This window comes from Papilio polytes, unplaced genomic scaffold (assembly GCF_000836215.1).
Source record: "Papilio polytes unplaced genomic scaffold, Ppol_1.0 DF820622.1, whole genome shotgun sequence".
In the NCBI taxonomy this organism is placed as follows: domain Eukaryota; kingdom Metazoa; phylum Arthropoda; class Insecta; order Lepidoptera; family Papilionidae; genus Papilio; species Papilio polytes.
The window spans coordinates 1,496,837-1,511,927 of record NW_013528582.1 but is presented as its reverse complement, the minus strand read 5'-3'; the positions used below and the strand labels follow the sequence as shown (position 1 = coordinate 1,511,927).

Below are 15,091 nucleotides of genomic sequence, written 5' to 3'. Positions count from 1 at the left end.
TTGCGTCACGCTTTAGGCTATATATTTTAACGCTATTAAACTTAGGGGGTAAATATTTTAAATAGAAACCCTAATGTGGGAAAGAGACCATAAGTTGCTACCAACGTCAAGGAAGCAAGGTTGTCATTTAGTGACATGACATAATGGCAGTCGTTTTGACATTTGTAATTTGACAAATGTAAACAATAAAATAAAATTTTCATAAGTTCTCGCGGATGAAGTGGCACGGGAACAGCTAGTGTTAAATAAAAATGTGGATCGTTTTTAGTAGTGTTAATTTCGGATATTTTTATATCGCTGTAGCAATCGTTTTACGTCACACCATAAAGTTTTAGTACTCGTATTGACATCGGCTGCGGAAGGTCAATTTTACTGCATACTATATTGATCGGTTCGTTAACAGCCCATGACGATATCCGCCTCGTATTCGCAAGTTCTTTATTTGTTTATGACATCGCCTGTGCAGGATAGGCATTCTCATTTTGTCTTTTATGTTATGCGGGTCACCGAGCTATGAATGTTTAGACACGTCTTCACTGAGTTTTACAGAAATACAGTTTTAAATAGTTTTGCGAATTTTTCCATTCTTAAAATTAATGACATTTTCATGTGCGTTTTGTTACACGTTGATGAACTTTAGAAATTAATTACATGTAATTTAGTTTAAGACTAAAGTGTTTTAGTTCAGGCCTCACTGCGTTTTTGCTGGAGATTCCGATTCGATTGGCGCCGTAGATAAGTGAATGTATGTCAACTAGTCTAATGAGACATACCATTTCGTGTCCAAGTTGCATACATTCTAAAGTTTGTGATTACGTCACCGAAAGGATTTGTAATTGTTGTAATTTGCTTGTGTTTGTAATTTGCTGTCCACTCTAAATTTTGAGTTTACATGATCAGGCTACGGGGTACACAATCTTGTAATTGATGTTCGACTCGCGAGCATCAAGGCCGTTTGCGTTTATGAATGGTACCGTAACGCGAATGCGCCGGTTACCATCGGCTATCTTACCTCCGCGTGCTGACATAACACGTGATAACGCAAACGTGATACTCTAATAACATTTTCATACTGTACAGTTATTGCAATATAATACACAACGTGATAATGATTATTTTCTCATTGTTTCCAAGCACTTCAGTGTGGGGATATATAGTGACCTAATGATGATAATGATAATGATTGTTTGCTATACTATTTTATTTTATAGTTTTTGACTTTGGTCTTGTCATACTTAACTTAGGGTAGGTTTTAAACTTCTTGGTGAGGATTTGTGTTAATTAACAATAATAGTGAATATAACTAAATTTTATGATATTATTTCATTTGTTTATTTATTTACAATAGGAAGCCAACGTATCACATGAAATAAGTTATGTTTGATGAAGAAAAATATTTATAACTAAAACACAATATGGATACACTTACAGGCTAACACAACATTATGGTAAAAAAACAAATGTTTTTACATGACAAAGAATGAAGAACACATCTGAATAACATCCAAAACGAAATCTATTTTCCCAATGTGACTTTACTTTTTTGTTTGCAAACATATTGGATGCCAATTTCATTACAGTGGTGCATAAATAACTGATAGTCACGGGACTTTAAAATTTTACTAATTATATCCAGCTTGTGTCTATTACCAAAAACTGTTTTACAAAAAATACAAAGTTATGAAGAGTGAAATTAATAAAGTAAAATACTTTAATACTGTAAAATGTTTTGTAGGAAAAATAAACATCTTCGGGAGACAGTGATTTACCTCAGGTTATAATTTTAGCATATGCTGATGTCACCGCGCTTTATGCTGTTCATATTAGATGGTGTGACACAAATAAAACTCGCTTGTTTATTAAAAATGTATTTATGTCTACGTTAAGTACAATGCAAACTAGTCTTCCGATTTTTTTATTATTTACTGTACTATTAGCTGTTGCCCGCGACTTCGTCCATGCATATAAGAAAAAAAAGTTGCCTATAATATCCTCGTCTATGTCAGCTACCCTTTAGGGAAATGGCCCAGCCGTTTGATTATCCGGAACAAACGCGGCTTGCGGACAGACAGGCAGACAAAATTTTATACACGCGATTGTTGTTATCAGCAACGCAAATGCATTATCTTCCCGAAATCTGGAAACTTTCTTTTGTTATTACAAACAAACACTCCAATTTTATTATATGTATAGATTTTCAACGACAGATATTTATTTAACATATTCACAGTACAGTGAGCCTTGTTTTCGAGGTGAAAATTGTCCTACTTGTGCTACTGATAAAAAGTCTTAACCTTCGTTTTTATCTTAAAAGAAACATTAAAACGTCCGGTAACTTTGCTAAAAAACAAACCTATTCGTTTTTATCAGTTTGGTTATTCCATTTGTATACGAAAAGTCGAGATTTATTATCTTGCTGACTGCACCCACTGACTCGGAGCAAAAACACGGAGAGAAAGTCAGTTAGTTGTGAGTTGCGACCAAACGTTAAGAAGTGACAGGCGTTTGTCCGGCCACCTGTGCAGTACAGTGAAATTTTAATAGTAAAAGTTGATTGTTCCCCTCATTAGACTAGCCCTGTGTGTGATAAGCTCTAGCTCATTTGTAGGAGGTGAGGCCACGTGAAGTGAAATATTTAGTTTGGATGCCGTATCGACAATACTAGATTTGTGTAACGTCTAAGAAGCTACAAGCTTGAACAAGGATGTTGATGTAATGTGAAGTGAACAACAATATAAAACTGTGTATATGTTAGTGATATTGTAGATTTGATCGGACTTATAGTGAATCATTAATTAAATTTAAATTGGTGCTCGATAAAAGAATTGATGAAGTAAGTTTAGTAGTTTGGAATAGTGTTGGGAGTGTGTCCAAAATGTTGGCGTCATCGACTTTATCGGCGAGTCTAAATCGTCATTCATTATCAAGCATGTTCCAGAAACGAACGAGACCCATACTGACGGTAATTTCTTTTTTAACTTTATGAGGAAACAAGTAGACGTTTATTAGTCCAGGAATTACTTAATGCTTGGCGTTCATATCTCGAGCAACTTTTGACTAATTGTCCAGCTGTAGGGGCCAGTTGTAAAAACAGATTGTAAATAAACTAAAATAATTTATCGAAAGTCGGATTGTTATTATCCATTTTGGTTAATCCGATTAAATAGTTTTTAGAATTTTATTATATTCTATCTATTGCTCGCGACTTTGTGTAAATTGAAAAAAAAGAATAGCCCATGTTACTGCTTGATACGTAGCTTTTTAATGGTGAAAGAATTTTTGAAATCGGCCCAATAGTTTTTGTTTTATTTCAATACATACAAAAATACAAATCTTTATTATTTTAACCAGATTTCGCTAAAAAGTAAGTAGCCTATGTCCTTTTCTAAACTATCCTCTACATCTGTACCTAATTTCATCGAAATCCGTTCAGCCGTTTAGGCTACAAACTCTAACAAACATCCGTCCATCCATCTAAACTTTCGCATTTATAATATCTGTATTATGTAGACGTAGAGTTACACTACTGATTATTATCTACTCTATGTTTATTTATGTTTTAATGTAGGATGTGGTGAAATTACGATGCATCAGATGCTATAAATTTGGAATGCGCTTCGTCATGACGTCATTCATCCAGTTCCTTGTGAACTGTTATTTATTTATTCATGGACGGAGTTGCGGGCGAATGCTAGTCTGAAATATTTATGATAAATCGCTTTTAGAAATATTAAAGGAACGAACTGCGAAATAATTGAACGTAATGTTGACTGCTCTTCAATTGTATTTTGTAGGCTTTATTTTGCTGTACATTCGACTTTGAAGCGATAATACAGAAGGTCACTACTGTGAAATGACAATTATCTGCTGCTTAGTTTCGAGAAATTTAATTTATTCGTATGTTTTTCACGTATATGCTAATGTGTAAAAGTCCCAAAGAGGCGTAGAATATAGTATATCTTGTATGTATGTATGTATGATCAAGTTTATTGATAACTAGCCGTTGCTCGCGACTTTGTCCGCGTGAATTGAAAAAATATGTAGTAGTTACTTAAAGATAACATGACTTTTTAATGGTGTAAGAATTTTTTAAATCCGTCCAGTAGTTTTTGAGGCATACAAAAAGCCAAAAATTCATTTTTTTTCCTCTTTATACGATTAGTATAGAGAATGTAATTCATACTGAAATGTTGCCAAAATATAAACTATATCTTTTATATTAGAAGGATGTTCCAGTAAAAATATATAGGATAAGGATAATAAGTCTATCAAGGCCGAATTCTTGATACATATTATTCTTATCTCTATTTTTTCATAGAGTATGCTAGGGATGACTGTGTCAATACAAGTTTATGACAGTGGAAACACAGAGTTACATTTAGGCTGGCGTCTCGTGACATAAACGGGTATTGTAACATGGATACTTTATATGATAATTTTGTCGTATAGTTGTTTTATTTATACGTTCCTATTTAATACTTTTTCCTTATTACAAATGGCAACTATACGTGATTAGTGTTCGTTGTTATAGAGCTCTAGCTTCTAGTCGATTTAAGTATAATAAATGAGAAGGTTTAGCTGGATGGATGGATGTTTGTTAGACTTTGTAGCCTAAACGGCTGGACGGATTTCGATGAAATTTGGTATGGATGTAGATGATAGTCTGGAAGAACACATAGGCTACTCAGTTTTTTTTTTTAATTCCACGAGAACGGAGTCGCGAATGCTAGTTTTAAAATATTTGTCATTTGGAAGAAGGAAAAATGTACGCGTTTGTAAATAAAACAGACCAATGTGTTTTTTGATTTGTTAGTTTTTAAATTTAATAAGGTAACTAACGGCTGATTACTGAAACTAATCTTAAATATTACACTTTGTAAGCGCCGCTTAATATCTGATAGACGTAATTATTATGGAGTTTAAGCGTGGCTTTATCATTTTAGATTGTTACATATTTAAATGTCATATCAATATTCGGCCATATGTTAAAAATGTAGTCGTATATGGTTTTGCTTTCATAGTGCAACCTTTTACATATAACGTTTCATTAGAGTAATAATTTAGAATATCACATCTCATTGTGTTCACCGTAAATAATACAGCTGCGACCGTCGTCTCAATTAAAACCTCATCTTAAGTCGTTAAGATAAATATACACTCTGTACGTCGGAACGGAATATAATAATAATACCTAATACTAATATTATAAATGCGAAAGTTTAGATGGATGGATGTTTGTTAGAGTTTGTAGCCTAAACGGCTGAACGGATTTCGATGAAATTTGGCATTGACGTAGAGGATAGTCTGGAAGAACACATAGGGTACTTAGTTTTGTTTTTCTTAATTCCACGCGGACGGAGTCGCGGGCAAAAGCAATATTTATTTAAATTTGAAATACAAAACCCTGTGTCGTAACTCAAATACCTTGAATGTATTTTTAAATAGAGTTTAGAAGCAATCGTTTCGACAGTTTTGACAAGATAGGATATGTAATTTTTAGAAAGAATATCTAAAAATTTAGCTTTTTAAAATATTTTTAATGAAAAATATTTTAAAAAGATGATAATGAAAGATATCTATATAAATGTTACGAAGTTTAGAATAAAAATTAAATGGAATTTGAAAACTGTTTAATAAAAAAAAAAACAATATGAACTAAGTGGTTTTTCAATTAAACAGGGACTTGTTTAAGTCCAACTTTATCTTCCCAGCCTTATTCCGCTCACTAGGGCAGGGGGAAAAAATGTATGCATCAAAGTGCCATTTATTTTTATGAAATGTTTAGTGCGGTCTTAGACGTGCCATTGAATAATTTTGACTGCGATTATTACGTCTATTCCAGGCTGCACCTGCTTCATATTTTTTCATAGCCTCTTTATGATTAACGTGCCCAAAATATTATGCGTGTGCCATTTGTGACTCGTGCCAGTGGTTCGCCACGTCTGCACTAGGGTCTGCAAAAATATGTATCTCTTGATTGACGATTGAGGTCACATGGACGCATTTACAACGTTCGCCAGCTTGAATCAAGACAAAGGAGCGCTGGAGAGTGGTTTATTTGTGGCCGTTCGCTAAACGTAGACGGACCTAGGACTAACGTAGTACACGCAGCCCACCCTTCTTGGAGGCCCTAGTAACTCCATGGAGCGTCCATTGAAGCGATCTAAGAGCTCGGTGACCCCTAATCCGGTAGTAATAACGAAGTAACGGCTCGTGCCGAGGTTCCTGAGGGAGCCCTCGAGCCTAGTTACTCATAAACGAGGTTTACGTTAAGCGCCATCTGTGCTCGTCCACCTCAAGCCCGGTGAATCTGTAAATGCCTCTTTAAGGCAAACAGTGGCCATTCAGTCACAATCAATCATCAATCCACGCATTTTAAAGGTTACGTGAAAATTTGTAACATTCTTTGGATGATAGAGTTAAGATGTGGAGTGCTACCGTATTGAATTAATTGTCATATGAATTTGTAATATCATGGGAGATGTTGACAGAAAAATTGTGTCAAAAAAAATATTTAACGATTACAGAAGTTATTATTATTTTGTTTCAATTATTCTCTTGTGATGTTTACTCCCGGTTATTGATGTTTATTACTCCCTCAGGGCCTTAATTGGTTTATTGACGGAAGTTAAAGTAATACGTTTAATGGAAACGTTAATCAGCTTGTGAATTGGGATCTGTCAATTGTTGGAATATACTTATTATGTTTTATTACCCTTTAAAAGAAATCTTGTTTTCTGCACGTTTAGTTATAACTCCTTATATCTTGCAACTAGCTGTTCCCGTGCGACTTCATCCGCATGTAATTATGAAAATCTTATTTTATTGTTTACATTTGTCAAATCATCAATTACAAATGTCAAAATGACATGACATGATGACAACCTTGCTTCCTTGATGTTGGCAGCAACTTATGGTCTCTTTCCCACATTAGGGCTTTTATCCAAAATGTTTACCACCTAAGTTTAATAGTGTTAAAATATATAGTCTAAAGTGTGACGCAAGAGCTTTTTATTAAAAAAAAGAATTATTCAAAAATATGCTGTAATTGCTGACTTCTTAGGCAACAAAGAAGTGTGTGTTTACGCTTTATTATAATAGTATAGATTACTGCAAGCAACAATCAAGAACGACTTATGGTTTATTTTTTAAAATAGATATCATGATCGATTCATTTGGAGTTTAGGTAGCAATCTGTCGAAGTTAAGAGTGTTTGAGTAACTCGGTTCACGAGTATACCTGTTAGATAATTCGATTGGTTTTCAAAATCAGTGTATTTACTTCGACACCTTTCTATCGTATCAATTTAATCACAGTTTTACGTAACTGTTACAGCATTAAATATGTAACGCATGTCAAAATAACTCGTTAGTGTTGTTACGCTTCGGTTTATCGATAACGAATCGATTTGATGTAGGTTAGTGAAGGTATCGTTATCAACGACGTCGTACCGGTTTATCTTTTTAATTTCACTAACGACGGAAGACCTCTTGAACAGGACATTCACCTGAAGAAAGGTGACCTGCCTCATGTTGTGTTTGTCATGTTATTTTATGTTAGAAATATTCTTTAATTACTGAAGGCGTAGAAATCGTGGTAGACGTTTGTAGGTAATTTCTAAAGTTTGGAGTCGACAATGACAAAATGTACAAATGTTTATATAATTGAAAAAAGTAGCCATGTTTAATCCTATTTTTTCCTATAAAATCTAATTAAAGCTGTAGAAAATTCTGAAACTTACAAAGTAGACGGTAATTTTAAACTTGGTCTGATTATTTGAACTGCAGCCTTGTAAATGTAACGGAGAAACTTTTTTAATTAACCCTCTACAAGGGTTGCGGTGTTTAAGCTTAGAGAGCTTCTGGGCTTTCGAATGATTTTATCTAAGTTAATTATTATAATATTTCGAATTATTACGATAGTACCCACTTAAGATTGATAGGAATGAATAACAACCCTGCAGCACAGGGGAAACTAGTGCAGCAGTCATATGTAATTTAACCAGTGTTTAATGATAACGCATGTTCTTATTTTATTTACTGGTTTTATACTAAAAATGTAGGCTGAAAATGTGCCCAATTAGCATAAGAAAATTACGAAACATTTTACGTCATTACCTATGAAGCACAGGTTATGACGTAAAATGAATGTACGCGATTTCCGTCCGCTTCTCTTGGTTTATTTTTACTCTCGCATGACGTAATTGTTACTGACATTGCCATTTAAAAGAAATTAAAGTAAGCTCTATTGGAAAGTAGGTGTTGGATTTTTTTATTTCAATACTGTATGTATGTAGCATTAGAAAAATTGAAAATATTCTCACAAATAGATCTCGGTCACTCAGGTATTTTTCTCTTGCAATCTCGTTTTAGCTTTTGAAAGCTAGATACGTTTTATAAGCGGGCTGAAGTATTGTACAAATATAACAATCCATCGAACAATCTCGAGAAAATTATATTTGCCAATGAGGTTTGGCGTGGTAACATTGTTTACAATGCATACAACAATCCAATGTTTACATCCTTCTCGTTCTCTACGAAAAAATAGAGAAAACAATGTGTTTTTGCATGTGTTTCGGCAGTGGGGACACGATTACATTAATAAAAGTGGACAAGCCACATCGATATAGGGAACTTTAATGTCGATCAATCAGCTCTCCCCCGGGATACTGTAAGGGTCAACTTGTTATGTTGATTTGTAGAACAACTCTCAAGGGTATTACGCAATTTCGTCGAATTGATTACTGTTAATATTGACTTTTATTATGGTTTTTTATGTAAGTTAAAACTAAGCAATGGTTATTAAGTATTTAGAAAAAATAGCATTTTAATCGAATTTTCTTATTTTTTAAATCTTATAACATTGCTTACATGTTATATTTCCTCAAAGTAACAAGCTACGCCAGCACTGTTTACATTTGGCGTTGCGGAAATGAGTTGTGTAATTCTATTTGAATTCCACTAAAAGCTGTTTACTCAATTTTGTTTCATCTCGCCGTAATGTTAAGGTTAAAATTAGAAAATAAATTTGTTGTACCTCATGCGTTTCTACTATATTTGGCAATAAAATAAACACATACATACATAACAAATTGTTTTGTAACGGCCGTACCTAGAGTCTATTTAGTGTGTATTTTGATACCCAAGCAAAGGAGTCCTTAAGGAAGATTTGGACTGAGAAATCCATACTAAAAGGTTGCTTAAACCACTCACTTTACATTCAACAAGTCTCTTAGGATGATGTATGTCGTAATATCAAATTAGTGGATTTAACTTTTCTAGGTATTTTATAACAGTCTTGTATCATCAGGGCCGTCCAGAGAAGCCACTGCCTGCGTTGTCGGCGCGGCCACCGCCCCCCACAGCGATAGTTCCCCGCGCGGCGGACGGCCCACGCCCGCCAGGATGGAACGGCCAGCCTCGACGACACGGCTCCAGTAGGTTTAATGTGCAACATCACAATCAGGAGCTCGTCAAATTACCGCCAATCAAAGGTAAGTCAGATCCTAGTGGGTGTTCTCTATTAAGGGGGTGATAGGCCAAGGAATGAACTCCGGAGATAAACTAATATTTACACTATTCTATATCTTCGTGTTAGAAGGAACTGTAATGTTGGACGTCCTAAGTTAAATCATTAAAGACTGGTACGATGATTCGAAAGTTCAGTAGTTGTTTTCTACATCGTAAATAGAATTCCAGAAACTTTGTTTCAAGTACTCAAGAAAAGCGAAACGTATATAAAAGTCGTTATTAATAACCGTTAAATCAATTAAAATAACCATCGGTTGTGTAACAACTGGTTTGAACGATCACGCAACACGCACTATCTTACCCGGTTTAAAGTGCGACAATTTAAAACGTTATTTTTATATTAAATTCAAAGAGGACCAGATTTATGACCACTGCTGTTGAATGTAGTTGGCTTGATTTTGAACTGAATTTTTTTAATAAATCTCGAACATGAATTGTGTTCCAAACTTCAATTTCTTTATGGTGTCCTAGTGTATTCCAAGCTTAATTAAGGTATGTATCTTACGTGCTTTGTGTTTGTTTCTTGAACATTGAAATACACAAGAACATTAACAGATTCTCATTAAATCCGTTAGATGTCGCTTATATTAAAGCGGTTAGTGTGTCGTAGTGAGCTGTAAATACCGCAATAACGGCTTGCTGATGATCTACTGTTGCGAAAGTACTTGGGATAAACACAGCTTATACTCTGATAGCTTAAGGAAAGTGATCATATACACGGCAACTATCTTCCATTCTAGGCGTGCGTATGTGGAAAATAATGAAATAACAATCGCGTAACATTAGAACCGCTATCCTTAGTTGACCACCATCTTAATTGATAACTTCACAACACACTCTAATCGAATTGCAAAAATTTACAGAGATTAACCAATTGATTTTATAATAGCAAAGTGCATCATTCCACCATCCAATGACAACTGTCATCAGTCATTCTATCATCGTCTTATCTATCTATCATGCGCGATGCACATTCAGCCAGTATTCAAAATTATTAGTTGCCAGTAACTTTAATCGTTCAAAAATAAACAAACATTTCGCCCCGTTATATTTATAAATTAAAAATAACTGGCTCTTAGGGAACCTTATGTCTGAGTGTGGTAGTGAGAGATAAGTTTTAGCTCATGATATACATGAAAATACTTATGCAAATAATTTGTGGTCATTTGCCAACCCTAATAATAAGGGCGCTTACGTCATAACTGTGACACTCACATAAAAGACCTCAAGTCTACTTGTCAGTCGGGATTTAAAAACTCGACATGCAAAAGCGCCTGTCTTTTATATACCGGTAAGGTTTTGTTCTGTAATTTTTGCTCATGAGAAACCAAATAAAACATTATTGTTGGAATAAAACGTACAAACTAATGTTAGATGCAAATTTGAAATCACTGTGGAAACATTTGGATGTTTGTTTGTCCCTGAAAGTACTGAACCGATCTCAAAAACTCTTTCGCCGTAAGAAAGCTATATTATAATTGATTCGGGCTATATTTTACTCCAATAGGTAGGGTGTGGATATGACAGAAAAGGTACGAGGCGAATATTGTTTGCCAGCAAGGCAAAGCAGGGGCAGATCGCTAGTCAGTAATATAAAGTTAAATATTTTTATACATTTTCTTCATAATAAGAATCGTTTTCTCCCCCTCGTGTTTAGTACATTGACATTTACTTTGACTAACTTGGTCCATTGTTGACATGACAAAGGGCACTTTGTCAAAACATTTTTCAAAGAAGGCTTTCAACTTGGAGGGTGAATCTTAATTTTCTTCGACGACGTTTTCTTTGATTTTATCGTTTAGTTAAATCATACGGATGAAAAAAATAAATTAAGTAGTTCTTCATAAGGTTTTACGTCAAATGTGGACAATCGAGCTTATGCTGAAGGTCTAATATCTACCCAATAGGTGTTTACTCTTGTAAGATTGAGGTCAGAAAGATAAAAGAAATATAACCATAATATTTGCATCTACCCGACACACTGACACGTGGCCTAAAGGTACCCACAACATTTCTATGTTCGTGATGAATGCTTTCAATTTGTTAGAACCAGGTCGTACGTAGAATGAAATGGCACACGCCCCACGGCTTTCCGCTCCGCTTCCTCACTACAGCATCTTTCCGCTACAGCGCCGCCAGCGAATTCTGTAAGCTTTGTGCCCTTTGCTAAGGTAATGTGCTCAGCGCTTGAAGATTCACGCTTCCTGTTTAATGAACTAAATACATGCTCAGACCTACGCTTATCATTAGCATATATGGATAGTATATAGTTTCATAATGTTCTCCTGTTTGTTTTTGTAACTATGAATTAGAGGTTATCTTACGGTTTTGCCAAATTAATCAAAATTATTTGTTTATCTGTGCATTTAATTAAAAGATTCAATACTTGTAAAGAAATGTAGTACGATAACCCTTTATAAGAACAAGTTTTTAGACTTGATTATCGATTTACTGATGTCACCAAATTTTTAATTGTTATTTACAGCTTGTAAGATTATGAGAACCATATTTAGTCTTTAATTTAGCTTAGTTGAGTCAACAATGAACCTCTTGATATCGGTATCCGGATGCCTTTTATCTTAATTGTTCAACGATGACCCTGAACATACCATGAAGGTTAAATGAACAGAACCGTAAGTGTAAAAATCTACTTAAGTTTTTTTTCACCATTTTTTTAAATCAAAAGAGTATAGGCACAAAGGAGATGCTACGCCGTAGTAATTAGGTCTACGAACGTTAGGGAGTTAATTAGTTACCACTGTAGGGTGGTTCATTAAAAATTCAAACACTGCCATAAAGCGCGATGTAACTAGACTGGATTGTGTTAAAGTTTTCATGTATTCATTTCACTTTTGGCGTTTTTACATATTGTGATCCTTTCTGACATAAAGTAAATTCAACCTTTCATTATTTCCTTCAATTTTAAAGAAATATCTCGTGAACTATGTCCACATACAATATTCTGATCTTCTAAATTTTAGAAAGATAAAAAAAATGTTGTGCAAAATGCCGGTACAACACCTGCCCCTTAGGCTCAAATAGATTAAAAATGACGTCACTGTCAGATAAGGTAACAAAATCCGATATTTCCATCATATTTCACACGTTGGATTGTTATCAGGCAATTTACAATTTGGTGGGACAGGTCCTAATAGTTTATAGTGACACCTAATCCACTCGTAAAAAACACTATTAGCCACTTTGATTTGCATAATGGTGTGATAAGGTATAGCATACCGGGCCCTGATTGCGCCTTGTAAAAGCACAAGGACGTGTGGAAATTATGTCAATTGTCGGAACAGAAATTAGATTCCGTGGAAGTGGTTCGCACGGAAAATACAAAGCTGTGTCTATACACGTTCTAAAGGCGGAATTCCATTGTAGAAACACTTGTATTGAAACAACTGCTGTCTCGATTTTTACAAAGAAAATGAAAAAGATGATTGTTTTATAAGTGTCTAATGTTAAAGTACATTAAAATGTTTCCTAATTATTATTCATATTGAATGCATAAGATAGATTTTTATATAATTGTTTACTCCAAAATGGGTACTTCTTTTTATAATGCTTTAATTCACTTTTATTAACTTTCTAATTGGATATGAACTTGTCTTGTGATCTGCAAGCCCTGAGGTCGTATCCCGCTTCCTATGTCATCATCTTTCTCCTTAACCTACTCACGTAGGGTCGGCGCAACAGCTTTTTATCCTCCACATAAGTCTATCATACGTCATCTCAGTCATCAATCCCTTTTTGATCATGTCACCTTTTACGCAATCCATCAATCTCTTTGTAAGTCTATCTCTACCGATGTACCCTTCCACACTCATAATCTTTCCTATGTGATAGGGAGAATGAAAAAATTGGATGCAACCTTGCACATATCTGCTAAGAAATTGAAAGATATGTGTGAAGTCCACTACTGGGTGCATATGGTTGACTCATAGTCGCCTCTAACTTAGAGTATGTATCGACCTCCTTAATAGTGACGCATAGTAAGCTAATAATGAATATTACCTTCCGTTCTAAACAGGTTGTTCATGTATGTATTGTTAATTCTGCATGTATTCCATTTATAGCCACGTCAACACAACTAATGCAGTGCAATCTATGTTACTATTAAATTCTATTCAGTTGGCAGCACTGACGGTTTGGCATGACTTCGCTTTATCAATTTTATATATGCTAATGCTTCGCCACTTTGCAACGGAATAATAAATCTTACAAATAAACGAAGTGTTAATACAACTCTACAATGTATTGAAATAGATGCTAGTTGTGAATGCACCCTGTAAGCTTATCTTACAGTGTTATTTTATCGATGTTTCTTCACGTTATTAGTTATTTTCTGCGATATTTCAATAATGCAATAATTCGTAATCGGTACAAAAACTACATACAACCGAAATCTTGCTAATCTTACTTCTTACTATATTAATCATACTTCATACTAATATTATAAATGCGAAAGTTTAGATGGATGGATGTCTGTTAGAGTTTGTAGCCTAAACGGCTGAACGGATTTCGATGACATTTGGTATAGATGTAGAGGATAGTCTGGAACAACACATTTTTCTATTTTTTTTTAATTCCACGCGGACGGAATCGCGGGCGAAAGCTAGTATTAATATAATTTTTAATAGTACAGTTAACTAAGGGCCTATCTTATTTGCTAATGTTCTTTTAATTGATATATGTATTAAATGTAAAAACAGTGTTACGCAAGTCATTTGCCCGCCATGTCAGTAGCAAGGATAATAGGCAGTGGAATGGCGGAATTGAGCTGCACCATTTAAGGTCCATTAAAGCGATCGATGGTGCAATGAAGGGGGCGTCTGGTACACACACCCCACACACGGGGGCAGCGTCGACGTCGCCGTCGCCCCTACAACCCAACACAGACATCCCTCATTGTATTCTAGGAAATCTTAAGCCGGTGACGTATCGACGGTGTAATTTTTTAGATTGCTCAACTTGCGACTAGTCGAGGGTGGATAACGAATGGATGCTATAAAAACTTATTTGATTAGTCACTAGATATAAATAAATGAAAAACAAAAGAATAAAACTGTACAACGTTAATACACAAATGGAAAGATCAGAGATAAATAATTTAGCTTTTGATCCCATAGAGTACTTCCTCAAACAACTGATAGTAGATGGCTCTACATCAGTCGCATCTGAGGCCAGGTCAATGACACTATATCTTATCTCACTTCTGAGACGTAATTGCAATTCTTAACAATTGTTTATTGTTTTTTTTAAAACGACGTATATTTAAATTTCTTTTAAATGTAGGTTATACTACATTTAGAAATTCCACTCAATTAAATTTTATTATTAGAAGTGTATTGCTGTATGTTTTGGCTATAAATTGAGTATTGCAATTTAAAAATTACGCAGAAGAACATATCTCCCTTTATTTTTCAAATTCTTTGATAATGACTAAACTTTGTTACGTGACGATATGTAAATAAGGAGCAACCCTACAGGAGGTTGTATAGAGCGATTGCGTGCGATGTGGACGTAGGGCGCGGCGGCGCGGGGTAAGGGTTGCGTGC

The 15,091-nt window shown here is 34.7% G+C and overlaps 1 protein-coding gene across 3 annotated transcripts in view; it reads left to right on the top strand.

Moving 5' to 3' along the window:
* LOC106110485 (serine/threonine-protein phosphatase 2A 56 kDa regulatory subunit gamma isoform-like) overlaps window positions 1-15,091 on the top strand; it is a 37,052-nt gene that overhangs the window by 10,464 nt on the left and 11,497 nt on the right. For 2 of the 3 annotated variants that reach the window (XM_013292333.1, XM_013292331.1), the window contains exon 3: window positions 9,310-9,493. In XM_013292333.1, coding sequence (XP_013147787.1) covers window positions 9,310-9,493 — 184 coding nt within the window. Of the gene's footprint in view, window positions 1-2,363; window positions 2,963-9,309; window positions 9,494-15,091 lie in introns of those variants that run through there. The other variant, XM_013292330.1, reaches the window with a different exon arrangement.